The 16689-nt window shown below is 42.5% G+C and overlaps 1 protein-coding gene across 1 annotated transcript in view; it reads right to left on the bottom strand.

The window, feature by feature from the left end:
• Positions 1-3192: 3192 nt before the first annotated feature.
• The window catches only part of LOC137649480 (pikachurin-like), a 494589-nt gene continuing 481092 nt past the window's right edge, over positions 3193-16689 (bottom strand). The window contains exons 13-14 of the mRNA XM_068382464.1: positions 5460-5563; positions 3193-5234 (exon numbers count right to left, since the gene is read on the bottom strand). Of these exons, the coding sequence (XP_068238565.1) occupies positions 5089-5234; positions 5460-5563 (250 nt within the window). The 3' untranslated portion in view covers positions 3193-5088. The remainder of the gene's footprint in view (positions 5235-5459; positions 5564-16689) is intronic.

Genomic DNA, 16689 nt, shown 5'->3' with positions numbered 1-16689 from the left:
AAACGCTCAGACATGTTTTGCCGAGTCCTCTAATGAAAACAAATTGTTTTTCACATTAATGTTCCCTGAATCACCCTGGCTGATTTGCTATGCAGGATGCTCACATGTCTTCAACATGTCTAGCCTACATGCTGTGATATGTGCTGCCAAAAAAAAAAATAAAAAGATTCTGACGTAGATTAAATCCTGGCTAATTTTCCCTGGTATGATACTCTGAATTCATTATAACATGCATCACTTATTGAGAAACTCCCATCACTGCATCAGTGTGTGCTCAGAAACAGAAATTTCTGGCCGAATAGGCCTTGGGTATTTCCAGATATTAAAAGGCTGCCATAACAACTGTCAGGATGATGACACATTTCATAATTCACAGATGTACCATAACTACTTTTGATGCTTTTTCAACCTAGTAACATCTTTTTTTTTTCTACTATCCACTGTGTGATGCTCTCAGCTTGACGTTCTTGGTAAGAGAGGGTATGATGGCATGATCTCGAACTCATGGCTTACAATATCCAAATAATATGAAGCAGTATCCTCACGAGTTCTATAGAGGAAATTAATATGCATTCACACACAACTAAATGAGAAGAATACACTTTTGGGAAAAGATGTTGTGGGCATGTACCTAATGAAATTATGGCATAACAGAAGAAAAAGCTCCCCAGACATGAAACTTCAAGATAAGCCTTTCCATTTTTCGTGTTTAACCTTCTGAGGTATAATTTACCTCTTAACTCTCAGAAAAAGAAAATATAAGCTAATGGTTATTCATTGAATAAATGCCCTAGGAGGTAGACCAATATCTATTTACAAAAGAAAAGTTTATAAATTACTTTGGGGAATATTCATGCTTTAATCACTTTTCATGTTCCTCCTCAACAAATAAGGAGGAATTACTATGTGATTCAGTTGGAAGGATGGTTTCAAAACATTTACATTAATACCAGTCATAACGCTGTTCAGATTATATGCAGTATTAAAACAAGTTTTGAAATGTTTTACCAGTTGTATGAGACTGCCTGACCATCATAAGAACAATCTATATAATTCCCTAAGATGTATTACAATACAGTATTAAAATTGATCCAATACAATAATGAAAAATAAAGACCGAATAGTCATCAACGATGGGGTTCAGGATATGTTAATAATTTATACATATATATATATATATAGATATAGTAAATGGTAAAGTTCAAAAATGGGATTTAATCGCAACTATATGCAATTACACTTTATAAACTTTCATTCGCTGAAACAAAGAAAACCAGTTCCTATTTACAGTTGGTTTTCCATTTGCTTCATGTTATACCAGAATAATGATGACTCACACAAAATCTGAATGATTTCCATCCCACCCTCTCTTATTCATTTATATGTATATATGTGTGAGAATGTGTATGTCAAGGAGGTGTGTAAGCTCTTATTAACTGGTTTACATCAACATACACTGACTAGATGATACTAAGAACGTTCATTCCGAGAATGACTTAAGTAACACAAATATGTAGGCACTATCTTCTTGATTAACTTACTATTATTAGTAATATTATTATTATAATTATTACATACAAAATGATATGTAGAATACATCTATAGGATCCTATTTCCGTGATGCCAATTGCCCATGCAACACCTTCCTCTAAACTATGATGAAACTCAAGAGTAGATAGAGTTGCACAGGTACATAAAAAACGAGAGTGTGCGAAGCCTTTTCAATATGAAGTGACAAATATGAAAAAAGACTGCATCACTTGTGAGTAACAGCATATTCAATCACATTATAATATAAAGTGCACACTTCTTTATCAAATAAAAGGCAAATTCTTCCTTAAAACTAACAATAAATCATATCTATACATATATTTTTGCAAAAAAATCTTTCACTCCTCCAACCAAACATTTAAGCCAAAATCAGATTCCATTTTGATGAAAATATGATGAAACAATATTTGCTTGTACTATATGTTCAACAAATAACGTGGGAAAAGCTATCTACCCAAATTTCTAGCATTTTTATAGTCACTTGGTAGTATGGCTTTGTATATCATACTGTGTCTGTGTGTATATAAATACAGGAATCTAAATTGTCCTTTGCTATTCACAGGCTTATGGCTCAAGTTCTTCTTACACATATTCGTTTTTAACTTATAGATAGAAATGAAAGATAAAACAAGTTTTAATCTATCAAAATATTAAGTGCAAAATGCACTGTATAGTACTGCTTGTATGTTAGTTTAATGGAGAGAGAGAGAGAGAGAGAGAGAGAGAGAGAGAGAGAGAGAGAGAGAGAGAGAGAGAGACGGTATCTGTCTGCTTACTTAATGGGGGTGCCAACTGAAATAATCTTTTCACCAAAAGCTAGCAAACAAGCCTTAAATGCAGTAAGTTTACTCTCATTGCTATGACTTATAGCATTTTCTATTTAATCAATGATGTCCTGGGAAATATGCTGTGCATAGGCTTATATATCATATTTTCATTAAAGATAAAAGATAGAAACAAATAAAAATATAGAACAGTGGAGGCTGATTGTAAGTAAAGCATTGGTATCTGTAATTACAATAACTATATGCTAACTTATTCCTATTGATTATCTGAGTTACATAATTTCAAAATCATGAACAAAAATGTCCTAAATAAAGAATCATTTTGTGGAAAGGCCTACATCATATTTATGTTCAGTGTAGCCAAGATGTATTTATTGTCTAAATATTTATGCAAATTACAGTAAAGATCTTTGTCATGGTACAGTAATTGGTAATATACTATGTATTCTATATCACATCATTTGCTATTTATTTTGACAGAGTTGAATTATGGCAAATCTTCCGCTACTTAGTAATATGTGAATTCGGTGAGAACAAACTGTTTGCCATGAATGTATTAATAAATGTATGCATGTATTTTCAAAGTATTTAATACAGTACTTAGTTTAAAGCAAACCCAGTAATATATTTGCATGTAAAGTTTTGATTCGCAAAAAATTGAACGCTTGTACATGCGTACACATAAACACAATATGTGAATGTACATATTGTATATAAACACTGATATATATATATATATATATATATATATATATATATATATATATATATATATATATATATATATATATATATATATATATACACAGTATGTATAAGTAACTTGTGTATGTGCATCGGCATACATGTATCCCTGTGCTTTATATTTACACAAATACAGTACTGTATATAAAAATCACATACCATGTTCCAGATTCATCTTTGCCCCACCCCAAAATTTTTATTTCTATTTTTATATAGTCTTTTCTACCTCTATACTAATAACAATACAGCATTACAGTAAAACCAGCATTTACTGAAATACCTTGTATTGATCATAGCTTTGATATCCAAACATTTAAACAGTTAACAATGACAAAGAAGCAATTTGCAGCAAAGCAGATTCTCCATTCTTCTGGAGCTACAATAATTTTGTGTTCAGAGAAATACTCTCCACAAAATATTCTGAAATAATGACCATCTTACTTTTAAAATTTTGACATGTTTTTTTATTGCTATCAAGTTATAAAACTCTTTTGATTAATGTAAAAAGTGTCTATGGCTTTTGCAGTGTCACATATATTTTTATGTATTATCTACTTAAGCTCATACATAGCATGAGAAGTTACTAAGAAAAAGAGAAATGAAATCGTCATAATAATGACGATAAAGTAATAACCAAACGGTATGACCTAGATGCTTGGCTTGGAGGAGAGTTTCTAATACAGCACAAAAAATGAAGATATGATGTAAAACAGCTGCCCGGCTGATCTACAATATCTAGACTCTTGGTGCCGGAGTTACTCAGAAAAACGAGCAAATGCAAATTAAACACAGATATTCATAGAGCCACCATAAAAAGGCGCTAGAAACGTCCATGTATTGACTGACATACAGTACTTTACAAAAAAAACTAATCTAACAAATATTTTTTTTTATTATAAAAAGAGGATTTATAGATTAGCATAATTGGTAAATATAAAATAAGACATTTCAGTGGCATAATCTTCATACAGTAGTACAAAATACATAATACTTATTACTCTATGGCATTCATCTATGTCTAGTGGAGCCATTCTTTTTTATATCTTCATTATGTGGTTTCTACATATTTTTCAAAGTTGTTAGGGTAAATGATATGACATGGCATATAGTGGAACATAACGAATTATACAACAATAATTTCTTATCCATAAAAGAACTATATATCAAAAGTATTTTTCGAAACATTCATATAATTTCTGAAAATGTACAGGTGATCCAGCACTTGAACCACATTACTGTACATTTATCTGATGATTCTATTCAATTAAAAACATTATAGCACTATGATATATATAAAAATGAAATGAAATCTAAGGACATGTGCAGAACATACAGGTACGAACATCCCTCTTCACATGCGCACTTCTCACTAAACTGTATACTGACGGAAAACATCGCTTCAGAGATTCTTCTCGTCGGTATAAAAGTTTCTTTAAACTGCTCTCCTTCTTCTTCTTCTTCATCTTCAGACAGCATGAACGCCATCAGTCAACATGGCCTTTATGTGAGGGCAAGGAAAGAAGGGTGATCATTGCATTTTACAGCTTACTAGGTTTTAGGACTAATGAGGTGAGGGGCTAAAGGGGACACTAACTGATCAGCTTCCATGTCGAATTTTTTCAGACTGAATACGAAATCACTGTAAACATGATTGTTAATGCTAATATAAAAAGAATCTGATGAAAACAATCGAAAGTTTACAGCACTCTATATAGGTGATTGTAATAAAATAGGCAGTTTTATGTACTACAAAGATGACTTGGCTCTAAATGTTACAACTGTAAATGACGTTGAAGAAAAATCTCTGAATTGACGATGATGTTCCTGAACTATGACATCATTCTGATTTTCTGATCAGACTTTAAAAGGAACTTTTTTTCTTTTTTGTTAATTTCTTTGTCTAATGGTTTTTGTTTAGCATACATAGCTTCCTTTTCTTAGCCTTCTCATGTTGTCTGTTTTCCCATGCAATGACACGAGTAGCTAGAGTGAGCTAAACAGGGCCAGGTCAGCAGTAGTCGATATTCTGACCTGCAGTGGCTTGAGTTATAAGGTCAACGTGATAGTCAGTTGCAAGAGTTAGGTCAGCTACACATCCAGTAAGCCCAGGAACCACATAACCATTGTGGCTACCACGGAAAGTCTCTCGTCCACCTGAAATTGTAGACAGCCATTAGTTCATCAATCTGAAAAAGTTCTCTTACATTACTAGGTGAAACTATTCTCCTATCTTTGTGTAATGCAGTTAGTGAATGAATAAATGGAAAATTTTAACAGGAAATACACATGATACAAAGAATCTATTGATCAATGATGAAAACCTCTATTACTCCTTTCAAATCTGAAACAAATGGATAAAAAGGATAACGATTTCCTCACCAATGTAAAGAGATGAGTCCACGTTGAGCTGCACCAAGTCACCTGGAGACATCACAACATTTTCCTCTTCACCATCAACACTTATTCGTCCTTCTCGCTCATACCTGTAGGGACAAAGGAACGAGGTGAGAACAAGATTTTTGCAGATATATTTTGTGATAACACTCCATTTAGGTTATTTTTTAGATTTTAGTGCAGGTACTTCTATGTCCCTTACTATCATTAATTCATAACTAGAAAAATGATAATACAGTAATAATATTCTTGCAACACAATCCTCAGATTTCCAAAGTAGTAGTAGTAGTATTAAGGAATCTTCAATGAGGTGTATTGTAACACTGTATAGCAATATTAATCAAGATTTGATAGTTTGCTTCTTAAATCATCCAAAGTCACACAGTACAGGCTATATCAGCTGGACGATTAGTGTTGGATTTCACTTAGTGAGAATTACAACATTACCTTCCACAATTGCAATTAGCTTTTGTCTGAAGCAATGCAAATTATATTCTTAAAGCCAATGAATAATGCACATTTTATATTCCCATATAATTACCTTTTATTCTAGTCCCGAAAAATGATATTTTGATTATAAAATAAATTTTTGAATATACTTACCCGGTGAATATATAATAGCTGACGTCTCCGACGGCTCGACAGATTCCAAAAACTCGCGAGCGATCGCCGTGAAGGTTGCGGGTGTGCCCACCAGCGCCGACTATCGGCCAGATACCGCATATACTTGTAAACATCTCCAGTTCTTCTCAGTCCCCTAGGTCTCTATCGGGGAGGAAGGGAGGGCCTTTAATTTATATATTCACCGGGTAAGTATATTCAAAAATTTATTTTATAATCAAAATATCATTTTTAAATATTAAACTTAGCCGGTGAATATATAATAGCTGATTCACACCCATGGTGGTGGGTAGAGACCAGTATTAATACAATAAAGGCGTATATGCTCAAGAGTTTTTGACAATTATTCAAAAAACAGACTTAAGTATAGGTACCTGGTAAGGAAGCAGACTCTGATTATTACTCTGCCTCATTAGTCCGCTTTCCTCACGAAGCCCAGCCATCCTCTCAGGATGCTGAAAGACTCCCAGGAGCTGTTATATCCAGGGCGAACACCCCTATAACAGGACCTCATCAATACCCTTAATCTGGGCACTCTCAAGAAACAACATTTGACCACCCGCCAAATCAAAAAGGATGCGAAAGACTTCCTAGTCTTCCGTACAACCCAAGACAAGATTAAAAACATTTCAAGAGAAGATTAAAAGGATATTGGGATTAAGGGAATGTAGTGGTAGAACCCTCACCCACTACTGCACTCGCTGCAACGAATGGACCCAGGGTGTAGCAGTCCTCATAAAGAGTCTGGACGTCTTTTAAGTAAAATGAAGCGAACACCGACTTGCTCCTCCAAAAGGTCGCGTCCATAATACTTCGAAGAGACCTGTTTTGCTTAAAGGCACCGAAGTCGCTATCACTCTCACTTCGTGCGTCTTGACCTTAAGCAAACAACGATCTTTCTCATTTAAATGAGAATGTGCCTCCCGGATTAAAAGTCTAATAAAGTACGATAACGCATTTTTAGACATGGGCAATGAGGGCTTCTTAACGGAGCACCATAAGGCCTCAGAACCACCTTGTAATGGTTTAGTTCGAGCTAAGTAAAACTTAAGAGCTCTAACGGGGCACAGCACTCTTTCAATTTCGTTACCTACGATTTCTGACAGACTAGGTATTTCAAAATATTTAGGCCAAGGACGAGAAGGCAGTTCATTCTTGGCCAAAAAACCAAGTTGAAGCGAACATGTAGCTTTATTTGTAGAGAAGCCGATGTTCTTACTAAAAGCATGGATCTCACTGGCCCTTTTAGCCGAAGCCAAGCACACCAAAAAAAGCGTCTTGAGGGTGAGATCCTTCAGGTAGGCTGAATGCAATGGCTCAAACCTGTCTGACATTAGGAACCTTAGGACCACGTCTAAGTTACAAGCGGGAGTTGACATACGACGCTCCTTAGAGGTCTCGAAGGACTTAAGGAGATCTTGGAGATCCTTGTTATTTGACAGATCCAAGCCTCTATGTCTGAAAACAGACGCCAACATGCTCCTGTAGCATTTAATAGTGGGAGCAGAGAGGGAGCGAACATTTCTCAGATGCAGGAGAAAGTCCGCAATTTGGGCTACAGAGGTACTGGAAGAGGAAATAGAGGAGGACTTGCACCAGTCTCTAAATACCTCCCATTTCGACTGATAGATCCTGATGGTAGAGGATCTTCTAGCCCTCGCGATCGCTCTAGCTGCCTCCTTCGAAAACCCTCGAGCTCAAGAGAGTCTTTCGATAGACTGAAGGCAGTTAGACGAAGCATGGGGAGGCTTTGATAAAATCTCTTTACGTGAGGCTGTCGCAAGAGATCCATCCGTAACGGCAGACTTCTTGGAACATCTACCAGCCATAGAAGTACCTCTGTGAACCACTCTCTCGCGGGCCAGAGTGGAGCAACCAATGTCAACCTGGTCCCTTCGTGAGAGGTGAACTTCTGCAGCACCTTGTTTAGGATCTTGAAAGGTGGAAAGGCATAAACGTCCAGGTGAGACCAGTCCAGCAGGAAAGCGTCTATGTGGGCTGCCTCTGGATCTGGAACTGGAAAGCAGTAAGTCGAGAGCCTCTTTGTCAGAGAAGTTGCAAAAAGATCTATGGTGGGTTGACCCCATGTCATCCATAGCTTCTCGCACACAGTCTTATGCAACGTCCACTCCATATAGATGACTTGTCCTCTTCTGCTGAGGTAGTCCGCCAAGACATTCATTTTTCCTTGCACAAATCTTGCCAAAAGAGAGATGTTACTTGCCTTAAATGGAGTTCCTTCTGATCCGTGGATCAAAGACCCGAGCATTCCAGACAGTCCAGTGGAGCTCCCTACCCCAAAACCGAAGCATCTGAATATAACACATGGTTTGGGTTCTTGATCGCAAGAGAAAGACCTTCTCGAAGTCTGATGTTGCTGTCCCACCAAGTCAGACATGTCTAGACTGGGTTGGAGATTGGGAAAGAGATACTCTCTAAGCCCTTCTCCTTGTTCCAATGGTTTAGGTGAAATTGGAGAGGGCATAGGTTGAGTCTCCTCAGAGAGATAAACTACTCCAGCGATGAAAGAGTTCCCACGAGACTAGTCCAAACTCTTACAGAGCAACTGTTTTCCTCTTGCAAGTGAAGGACTTTTAACAGAGCTTGTTCCATTCTTGTGGGAGACGAAAAGGCCCGAAAAATCAGACACTGTATCTCCATTCCCAAATAAAGAATAGTCTGGGATGGGGTACTGTAAGTTACGACTTCTCTACGTTCACTATGAGACCTAGCTCCTTGGTTAGGTCTAATATCCATTAGAGGCTCTCCAGACAGTGATATAATGACGACGCCCTGATTAGCCAGTCGTCAAAATAAAAAGGAGGCTCTGAATCCTCAAAAAATGTAGAAAGCTTGCTACATTTTGCAAGGGCCTTGTAAAAACAAGAGGAGCAGGAATGAGGCCGAAGTACAGTGCTCGACATTGGTACATTACTTTCCCGTCCACAAACCTCAGATGTTGTTGAAAGTTTGGATGAATCGGGATGTGGAAGTATGCATCCTGAAGGTCGAAAGAGACCATCCAGTCGCCTTCCCTTACTGCTGCCAAGACAGATTTGGTAGTCTTCATCGTGAAGTTTGTCTTGACAATGAACACATTGAGCGCACTTACATCTTAAGTACTCCTGCAGTGAACGTGGCTGCTAGATCATTGGAGCCATCCCTGATAGCTTTGTTCCTGCAGTGAACGTGGCTGTCAGGTCATTGGAGCCATCCCTGATAGCCCTGTTCATGCATGACATAATTGTACAGCAAAACATTGACAGCTGGAGAGACCTTCTGACTTAAGGCTCCCAGGGACCAACCAACAAATAAAAACTTCAAACGCTCGAAAAAAAACTCCTAACAGGAGATGGTCTAGCTCTGAAGCCGACCATGAAATCTTGGAGCGTCTCATGGCCAGGCGACGGGGAGAGTCTATGAGGCTTGAGAAGTCTCCCTGGGCAGAGGCAGGAACTCCCAAGCCGAGAACTTCTCCCGTGTCATACCAGACGCTCGCTCTATAAACGGATTTTGAGCGAAGCGAAAAATCTATTTTTGGGTGAGATAGCCATGGCGTCCTGATGGAAGGTTCCTGTTTGGTAGCTTCCTTGGGTATAAGACTACTAAGATATTCCCAGAGAATTTAACCACAGGTTATCACAGAATTCTAACTTCTGGAGCGAGTATCTCAAAGGTTTCCCTTTAAGACATCGTAATACAACAGGGGACACGCATGTCTGAACGTGCCACATAGCTATCTCCACCCCGAACAAGTTAATGCTTCGGTGTGTAAGGGCTGAGAATAGCTGGGAGCCGTTCCACAGCTAATCTCACTCGTGGCTACTACTGATACTCGAGACGTAAACAAACGGACGCCATTGCTCTAATGACGTCACGCGCGTCTTTATCCTGGCGCCAGTTGCTGCCCATCACCATGATACAATTGTGTAGGGTGGGAACAAAACTGGACGAAGTAGTAGGGAGGGTCCATCAGGACGCCATGGCTATCTCACCCAAAAATAGATTTTTCGCTTCGCTCAAAATCCGTTTTTTGGGCTCAAGCCATGGCGTCCTGATGGAAGAGTACCAGAGAATCAATGTATCGTGGTAGATTTTCCCCCAGAGTTAAGTGCCTAGGCATTGACAAAACAGCAAAGTAATCTTAGGTAAGAACCATAGGAACGAAGTATCCTGCCCCCCATTGGTAGGAAGTTCCCATGGGCTATGCCGACGTCAAAGTGGTATTGAAGGGCTATTCATCTTGACAGAAGAACTTTTAAGAACTTAGAGATGAAGCAGAATGTTTGATATTTGTATAGGAACATTCTGAATTAGGCCAGTGGTGGTTGGGCACTGTGTATAGAGTTCATCTCCTGATTATCAGAAGTAAGTATTCGTGTAGGAACCTTACTGAGACAAGGTGAATATAATTTAGGATTAGACATCTTAAATTCTTCATGACCATAAGAGAGGAGGAATAAATAAAACTATGACAGTATGTATTTCATAGTAGGTAGGAGCTGAAAGAGACGCATAAGTAATAAAATAGAAATTTTATTTCACAATGCAGAAATTAAATAATTTACAGCAAAAGTAAAGTTCATTTACAGTAATAATAATGTACATAGAAATAAAGGCTTGCTCTTGAATCTGAAAAGGAATTTCAGGATTAGTAGGTACTCGTTCTCGAGGAACGCAAGTCTTTAAACAACACATCATGCTCAAGGCATGCGGCACTTGTGTGACACTATGACATTTCACCTGGGATAAGAACAGTTATAAAAGCACTAAGTGTTTTTAGACATCACTATGAATCACTCGAGGGTCAACATAGGCACCCGAAGAGTTAGAGTCCCAAGTAACTCACTGTTCTACGCAGAGTTAGGTGCAGGTTTCATAACACTACCTGCGGCTACCACAAAATGTTTGATTTCGTGCACTTGTTTCGCATAATGTTTAAAGAAAACTCGCGAGGACTTCCAGCCCGTAAAGTTTTTAAGGCTCTCAAAGTCCATGCTCTGAAAGAAGTTCAGAGACGATGCCACTTTTCTAGGATCATGACCAGCGGGTGTACTGTTCGGATCCGCTCTGCGAATGAAGTAGGTGATTTTCGCTCTTAATTGTTTCAGTGACAGGTCGCTGCCCGATGTTTCTCCTTTGAAGAGTTGGCCTCCACCAAAGTTCGAAGTTCTGCGAAGATAGACCTTGAGACTCTCTACTGGACATAGAGAGACATCCTCCTTCAGGGGGCATATTCTCCAAGGGCCCCATCTTTTGGTGGGTAATTCGTTTTTAGCGAGAAACGTCGGATCAGGGGAGAGGGTCACTTCTCCTGAATCAGCAAACAGGATGTGTCCCTCTTCTCTTGATAATGCCACTATTTCGCTGACTCGAGCTCCCGAGGCGAGAGCAAATAAAAATATAACTTTCTGAGTCAGATCCTTGAGGGGGCATGAATCGTTGTCCAAGTTGGAGGCGAAATGGAGTACCTTGTCTAGTGACCAGGAGATCGGTTTCGGAGGGGGTGCTGGGCGTAGGCGTGCACATGCTTTTGGTAATTTGTTAAAGATGTCGTTGGACAGATCAATTTGGAAAGCATATAGAATTGGTCTAGTCAAAGCCGATTTGCAGGTTGAAATCGTATTGGCTGCTAATCCTTGTCCATGAAGGTGAATGAAGAAGGACATACAGAAATCAATGGTGATTTCTTTAGGATTTTTTGCTTTAACAAAGGAGACCCATTTCCTCCAGGATGATTCATATTGCCGTCTCGTGGATTCGGTCTTGTATTCCTCTAGGAAGTCTAGACTTTTCTTCGAGATCCCAAACCTCTTCTTTGCGGCAAGGGAGAGAAAATCATGAGATGAAGGTCCTTGATTTTCGATGATGAAGCGAAGACAGTCGACTTCTGTACTTGTTGAGAGAGAACTGGGCCCGGGAGAGGGATCAGCTTGGGCTGCAGCTCCAGGACCAGGGGGTACCAGTTGCTCCGGGGCCACTTGGGAGCCACTAGGGCCGCTGTCCCTTTGAAGGTTCTCAGTTTGGAGAGGACTTTCAACAGAAGATTGGTGGGAGGGAACAGGTATATCTTGGACCATCTGTTCCAGTCCAGTGACATGGCGTCCACCGCTTCTGCTTTGGGGTCCTCGTACGGGGCTACGTACAGAGGAAGTTGATTGTTGTCGCTCGTTGCAAAGAGATCTATCTGAAGTTCTGGGACTTGATGAGAGATGAAGGAGAATGATCTTGCGTCTAGAGACCATTCCGACTCTATCGGGTTTGTCCGAGATAGAGCATCCGCTGTCACGTTGCGGAATCCTTGTAGGTGAACTGCAGACAGGTGCCACTTCTTCTTCTCCGCCAGACGGAAGATTGGGAGAAGCACCTGATTTATCTGGGGCGATCTTGAGCCTTGGCGATTGAGACAACGAACTACCACCGAGTTGTCTAGGGTTAGACGGATGTGGATCGAGGGCGGCGGGGATAACTTCTTCAGAGTAAGAAGGACCGCCATGGCCTCCAAGATGTTTATGTGGAACGTCTTGAATAGTGGAGACCAGGTCCCTTGAGCTTGTTTCAGGTGGGAGTGACCTCCCCAGCCTTCCAGTGAGGCATCCGTGTGGATGTTGAGTGATGGAGGAGGGTGTTGGAGAGGAATGGACCTTTTCAGGGCCTTTGCTTCCGACCACGGCTTTAGGAGGCGTCGAAGTCTGTTTGGAAGCCGTCTCTTGAGGTCTCTTCGAGCGATGGATGCCGATCGTCTCCAGACTCCCGCGGCATCCTTTAGCTGTGCGCGAAGCACTGGGTTTGTCACTGAGGCGAATTGTAGAGAGCCTAGAACTCGTTCCTGCTGTCGTCTTGAAATGCGTTTGGATTTCAGTAGTCGCTTGACAGACCCTGCTATTTCCTTCCTTTTCTTCTGGGGGATGGAAAGGCGGTGTGACTGAAGATTCCAGTGGATTCCCAGCCACTGAAACTTCTGAGCTGGAGAGAGGCGAGATTTCTTCTCGTTGATCTTGAATCCCAGGTGTTCTAGGTACTGGGTAACTTCGTTGCAAGACTTTGCACACTCTTCGGGCGATGGAGCCCAGACTAGCCAGTCGTCGAGGTAGGCCATCACCTGGACGTTTCTTAGGCGGAGCTGTTGTACTATGGCATCCGCCAGCTTTGTGAAGATCCGAGGGGCCACATTGAGGCCGAATGGCATGGCCCGGAAGGCGTAGCTTTTCTTTTGGAGTCGAAATCCTAGGTAGGAGGAAGCGTGATGGTTCATTGGAATGTGCCAATAGGCATCCGCCAGGTCTATAGAGACCGTGTAGGAACCTTGAGGCAGAAGGGTCCTTATTTGTTGAAGCGTCAGCATCTTGAATTTGTTGTTCTCTATGAACTTGTTGAGGGGGGATAAGTCCAGAATGACTCTGAGCTTGTCTGAGTCCTTCTTGGGAACGCAAAACAGTCTCCCTTGGAACCTGGTGGACTTTACCTTCCTTATCACCTTCTTGTTCAAGAGGTCTAGAACATATTCTTCCAGAATGGGGGTCGATTGTTGAAAGAACCGCTGGAAGATTGGGGGTGGTTGCACCCAACTCCAGCCTAGACCGTTCTTGATGATGCTGTGTGCCCAGGGATCGAAGGTCCAACGATCCTGGAATTGGCGGAGTCTTCCTCCCACCGGAAGCACTTCATTGCTTCTGGTGTCCCGAGGACTTGTTGCCTCGGCCGCTAGCTCCCTTTCCTCCTCTACCTCTGGAGGGACGACGAGATGCGTCTCTGCTTGCACCCCTGGACGAGCCTCTACCTTTGGCATGAAAGGTAGTGGATGGCTGCTCAAAGGCAGGGGTGAAGACCGGTGACTGTGACAACACCGGTTGGGGGACCAATTGAAAGGTCTGCTGTGGTTGAGCCACCACTTGGGAGGTAGCGGGTCCCGGAAACTGACGTCGTTGTTGACGTTGCTGGGGTTTTGGCTTCTGAGGTTTCCTCTTAGGCTGAGGTCCATCGTCCTGAGAGGGTTTCCTTTTTCTGGACATGCCCCACTTGTGGAGAAGGTTCCTATTCTCCGTGGCGGCTCTGTCAGTTATTTCCTTGACAAGGTCAGAAGGAAACAGGTGCTTTCCCCAGATGTTGGAGGAAATCAGCCTCCGGGGTTCGTGTTTCACGGTGGCACCGACAAACACGAATTCACGACAGGCTCTACGAGCCTTTATGAAATGGTACAAGTCCTTCATTACTGTAAGTAAGTGGGATTTGGCTAGTACCATGTAGTGATCAGGTACTCTTGTGTCACAGGCCATCACTTCCAGTTGGACTTGATGAGAAAGAGATGCCGCAAGCCTCTCCTTCGTGTCTTGTTCCCGGCGAAGGAGGTGATCATTGAGCTTAGGGAGGTCCTCATTAAACTGACGTCCGGCGACGTCAGGATCGAGCCTACCCACGACGAAAGTATGCTGAACATCTTTCCAGTGTCGAGCGTCAGGGGGTGTCACGATGGAGAAGGGTCTGCACTCCTCCAGTGCAGGGCAGGGTTTTCCTTCTTCCGCCGCTTTAAGGCATGCAGCTAAGGCCTTTTCCAAGAAAGGAAGAACCGCAGTGTCAGGTGCGACGTATGTAGGATGCTTCTTGCTCAAGGCAGGAAGCTTAGAGCAGGTAAAGCCCCTGCTCTTAAATGCGGAGGCTAGCATAGCCTGGGCCTTTGCGAGATCGAACACTATCTCTTCTTTAGGTTCGGTCTCCTCCTTCGAGGCAGGTTCGGAACGAAGCCGGACGTAACAGTCCGGGTAGGCCTCGAAGCTTGGGAAGAACTCCACATCTTCCAACGGGACCGTGCCGATCTTTGTCACTAACAAAGATCCTGCCGGTCGCAATAACCATATGCTCTGCATACCTCCACGGGTTGGCATGAGAGCAAGCTGGGAGATCCTTAACCGAGATCTTCTTCGGTTCTCTGGATCCAATCATTGACCTGATGGACTCCTGGTTCTCCTTCAGTCTGTCGTCCATGACAGCTCTAATCAGCCGGATCAGTTCTTGGGTAGACGAAGAGGGATCCGGGGTCGAGGAGGTAGACGGAATGGACACATCCGTCGGTGTAGGAGTAGGCGGAGGGATGGATGAGGGAGGAGCTCCAAGCTCCGACTCGGTGTATTCCACCTTGTCTTCGTCCTCTTCGGCTCCTTGAGCCATAAGCGTCTTCTCCGTGTCTTCCGAGACGTCAGAGATCTGTTCATCATCCTCGGAATCTAAACGACACTCATGCATGGACTGAGCCATGACCACATCAGGTTCCACCGTAATTTGGACAGTGGGGATTGCTTCTTTCGGAACCACTGAGTCAGGGGAGGCCTTAGGGAACAACAGGGACCTCAGTTCTTCGGTGGCCAGGTACGGTCCGGTAGCATTTTTCTGAAAGCCACGCACCCACTTGCGCAGCTTTTCACGAGAAATGTCTCTAACCTCCGCTGAGGGAGGGTTATGGAAGGCCTCAACTAGGTGGGCCTGGCAGACCGTACATTCCAGTGGATTCCAGAACTTCAAATCCCCTTTCTTGTCTGCACAAGGGGCGTGAGTCCTGCAAGCCGTATGCCCGTAAAACTGCGGGCGTTTCACAGCGCAGAAGGCGAAGTCACACTTCATCTGCTCCTCCTGTGGAAGAAAGAGAAAATGAGTATGGGGGAGTCATAGGAATGGCTCTTAAACTAAGTTAATATTAATCATTAATTTTAACTTAAAGAAGGTGTGATGCATAGAGAATGAAAACAGTAAAGGAGAACACGCTCCATGCATCTCGCCCGGCTGGTTACCATAAGCTTAGTCCTGGGATAATCCAAATGACCGAGATCATTGGATATAGTTTCCTAGGATTCCCATTATTTTGGAACTCCATGGAAAGCCAAGGACAAGGTTGGGATCGAATTCATTCGGTTCCCAGTTAAGAGCCAGAAGGTCTCATTAAGGTAACTGCTTCTGGCAACCAGCCGTGCTAAGATGCACATAGCATGCTGGAATTAGAAGAATGCAAAGAGACAGCATGATCACTAATAGAGCAGTACTAGGTACTGATCTTAAAAGCAAAGCAGCTTATCTATTTGCTATGTAGGGCTATCTTAGTCTTATGATAGCTACAGTGAGGGGGTGCAAGTATTCTTGACGCCTCTGGGGCATCCGGCAAGCCGCCGGCATGCCGGAGCCCGCTCCAGCATAGATTCTGGCATTAGAACAGACAATTTTCAAAAGTCAGTTAGATACCAGGATGGCGGCCGCCGGCACAGCGGCGGCACGCCGGCAGGGAGCGGCGGCTCCGGCAGCCGGAGGATGCCAGGTTGGTGACTGGGATAAGGATGGTACAGGTAGTATCGGGTTGCCGGCAGTATATGCCGGCACTCCGGTGATCGACCGGCAAGCGGACGATTAGATAGGAGTAGGAGAGCCGCCGGTAGTAGCCGGCGGCAGCCGGCAGTCCCTCGGTACACGGGGGGCTGGCGGCAAGGGTAGGGAAGTCACCAAGTAGGAGGCAGGTATTGCCGACAGTAGAGGCGGCAAGAGACCGGCACCCGGATAGATAGAGAGACAGGGGGAGGGGGGAAGGGATGCAGGAAGTACCGTCAGGGTTCCA

Source organism: Palaemon carinicauda, chromosome 11, assembly GCF_036898095.1.
Source record: "Palaemon carinicauda isolate YSFRI2023 chromosome 11, ASM3689809v2, whole genome shotgun sequence".
Lineage (NCBI taxonomy): Eukaryota > Metazoa > Arthropoda > Malacostraca > Decapoda > Palaemonidae > Palaemon > Palaemon carinicauda.
Note: the sequence above shows the minus strand (reverse complement) of the source record. Positions and strands in the feature narration are given on the sequence as shown.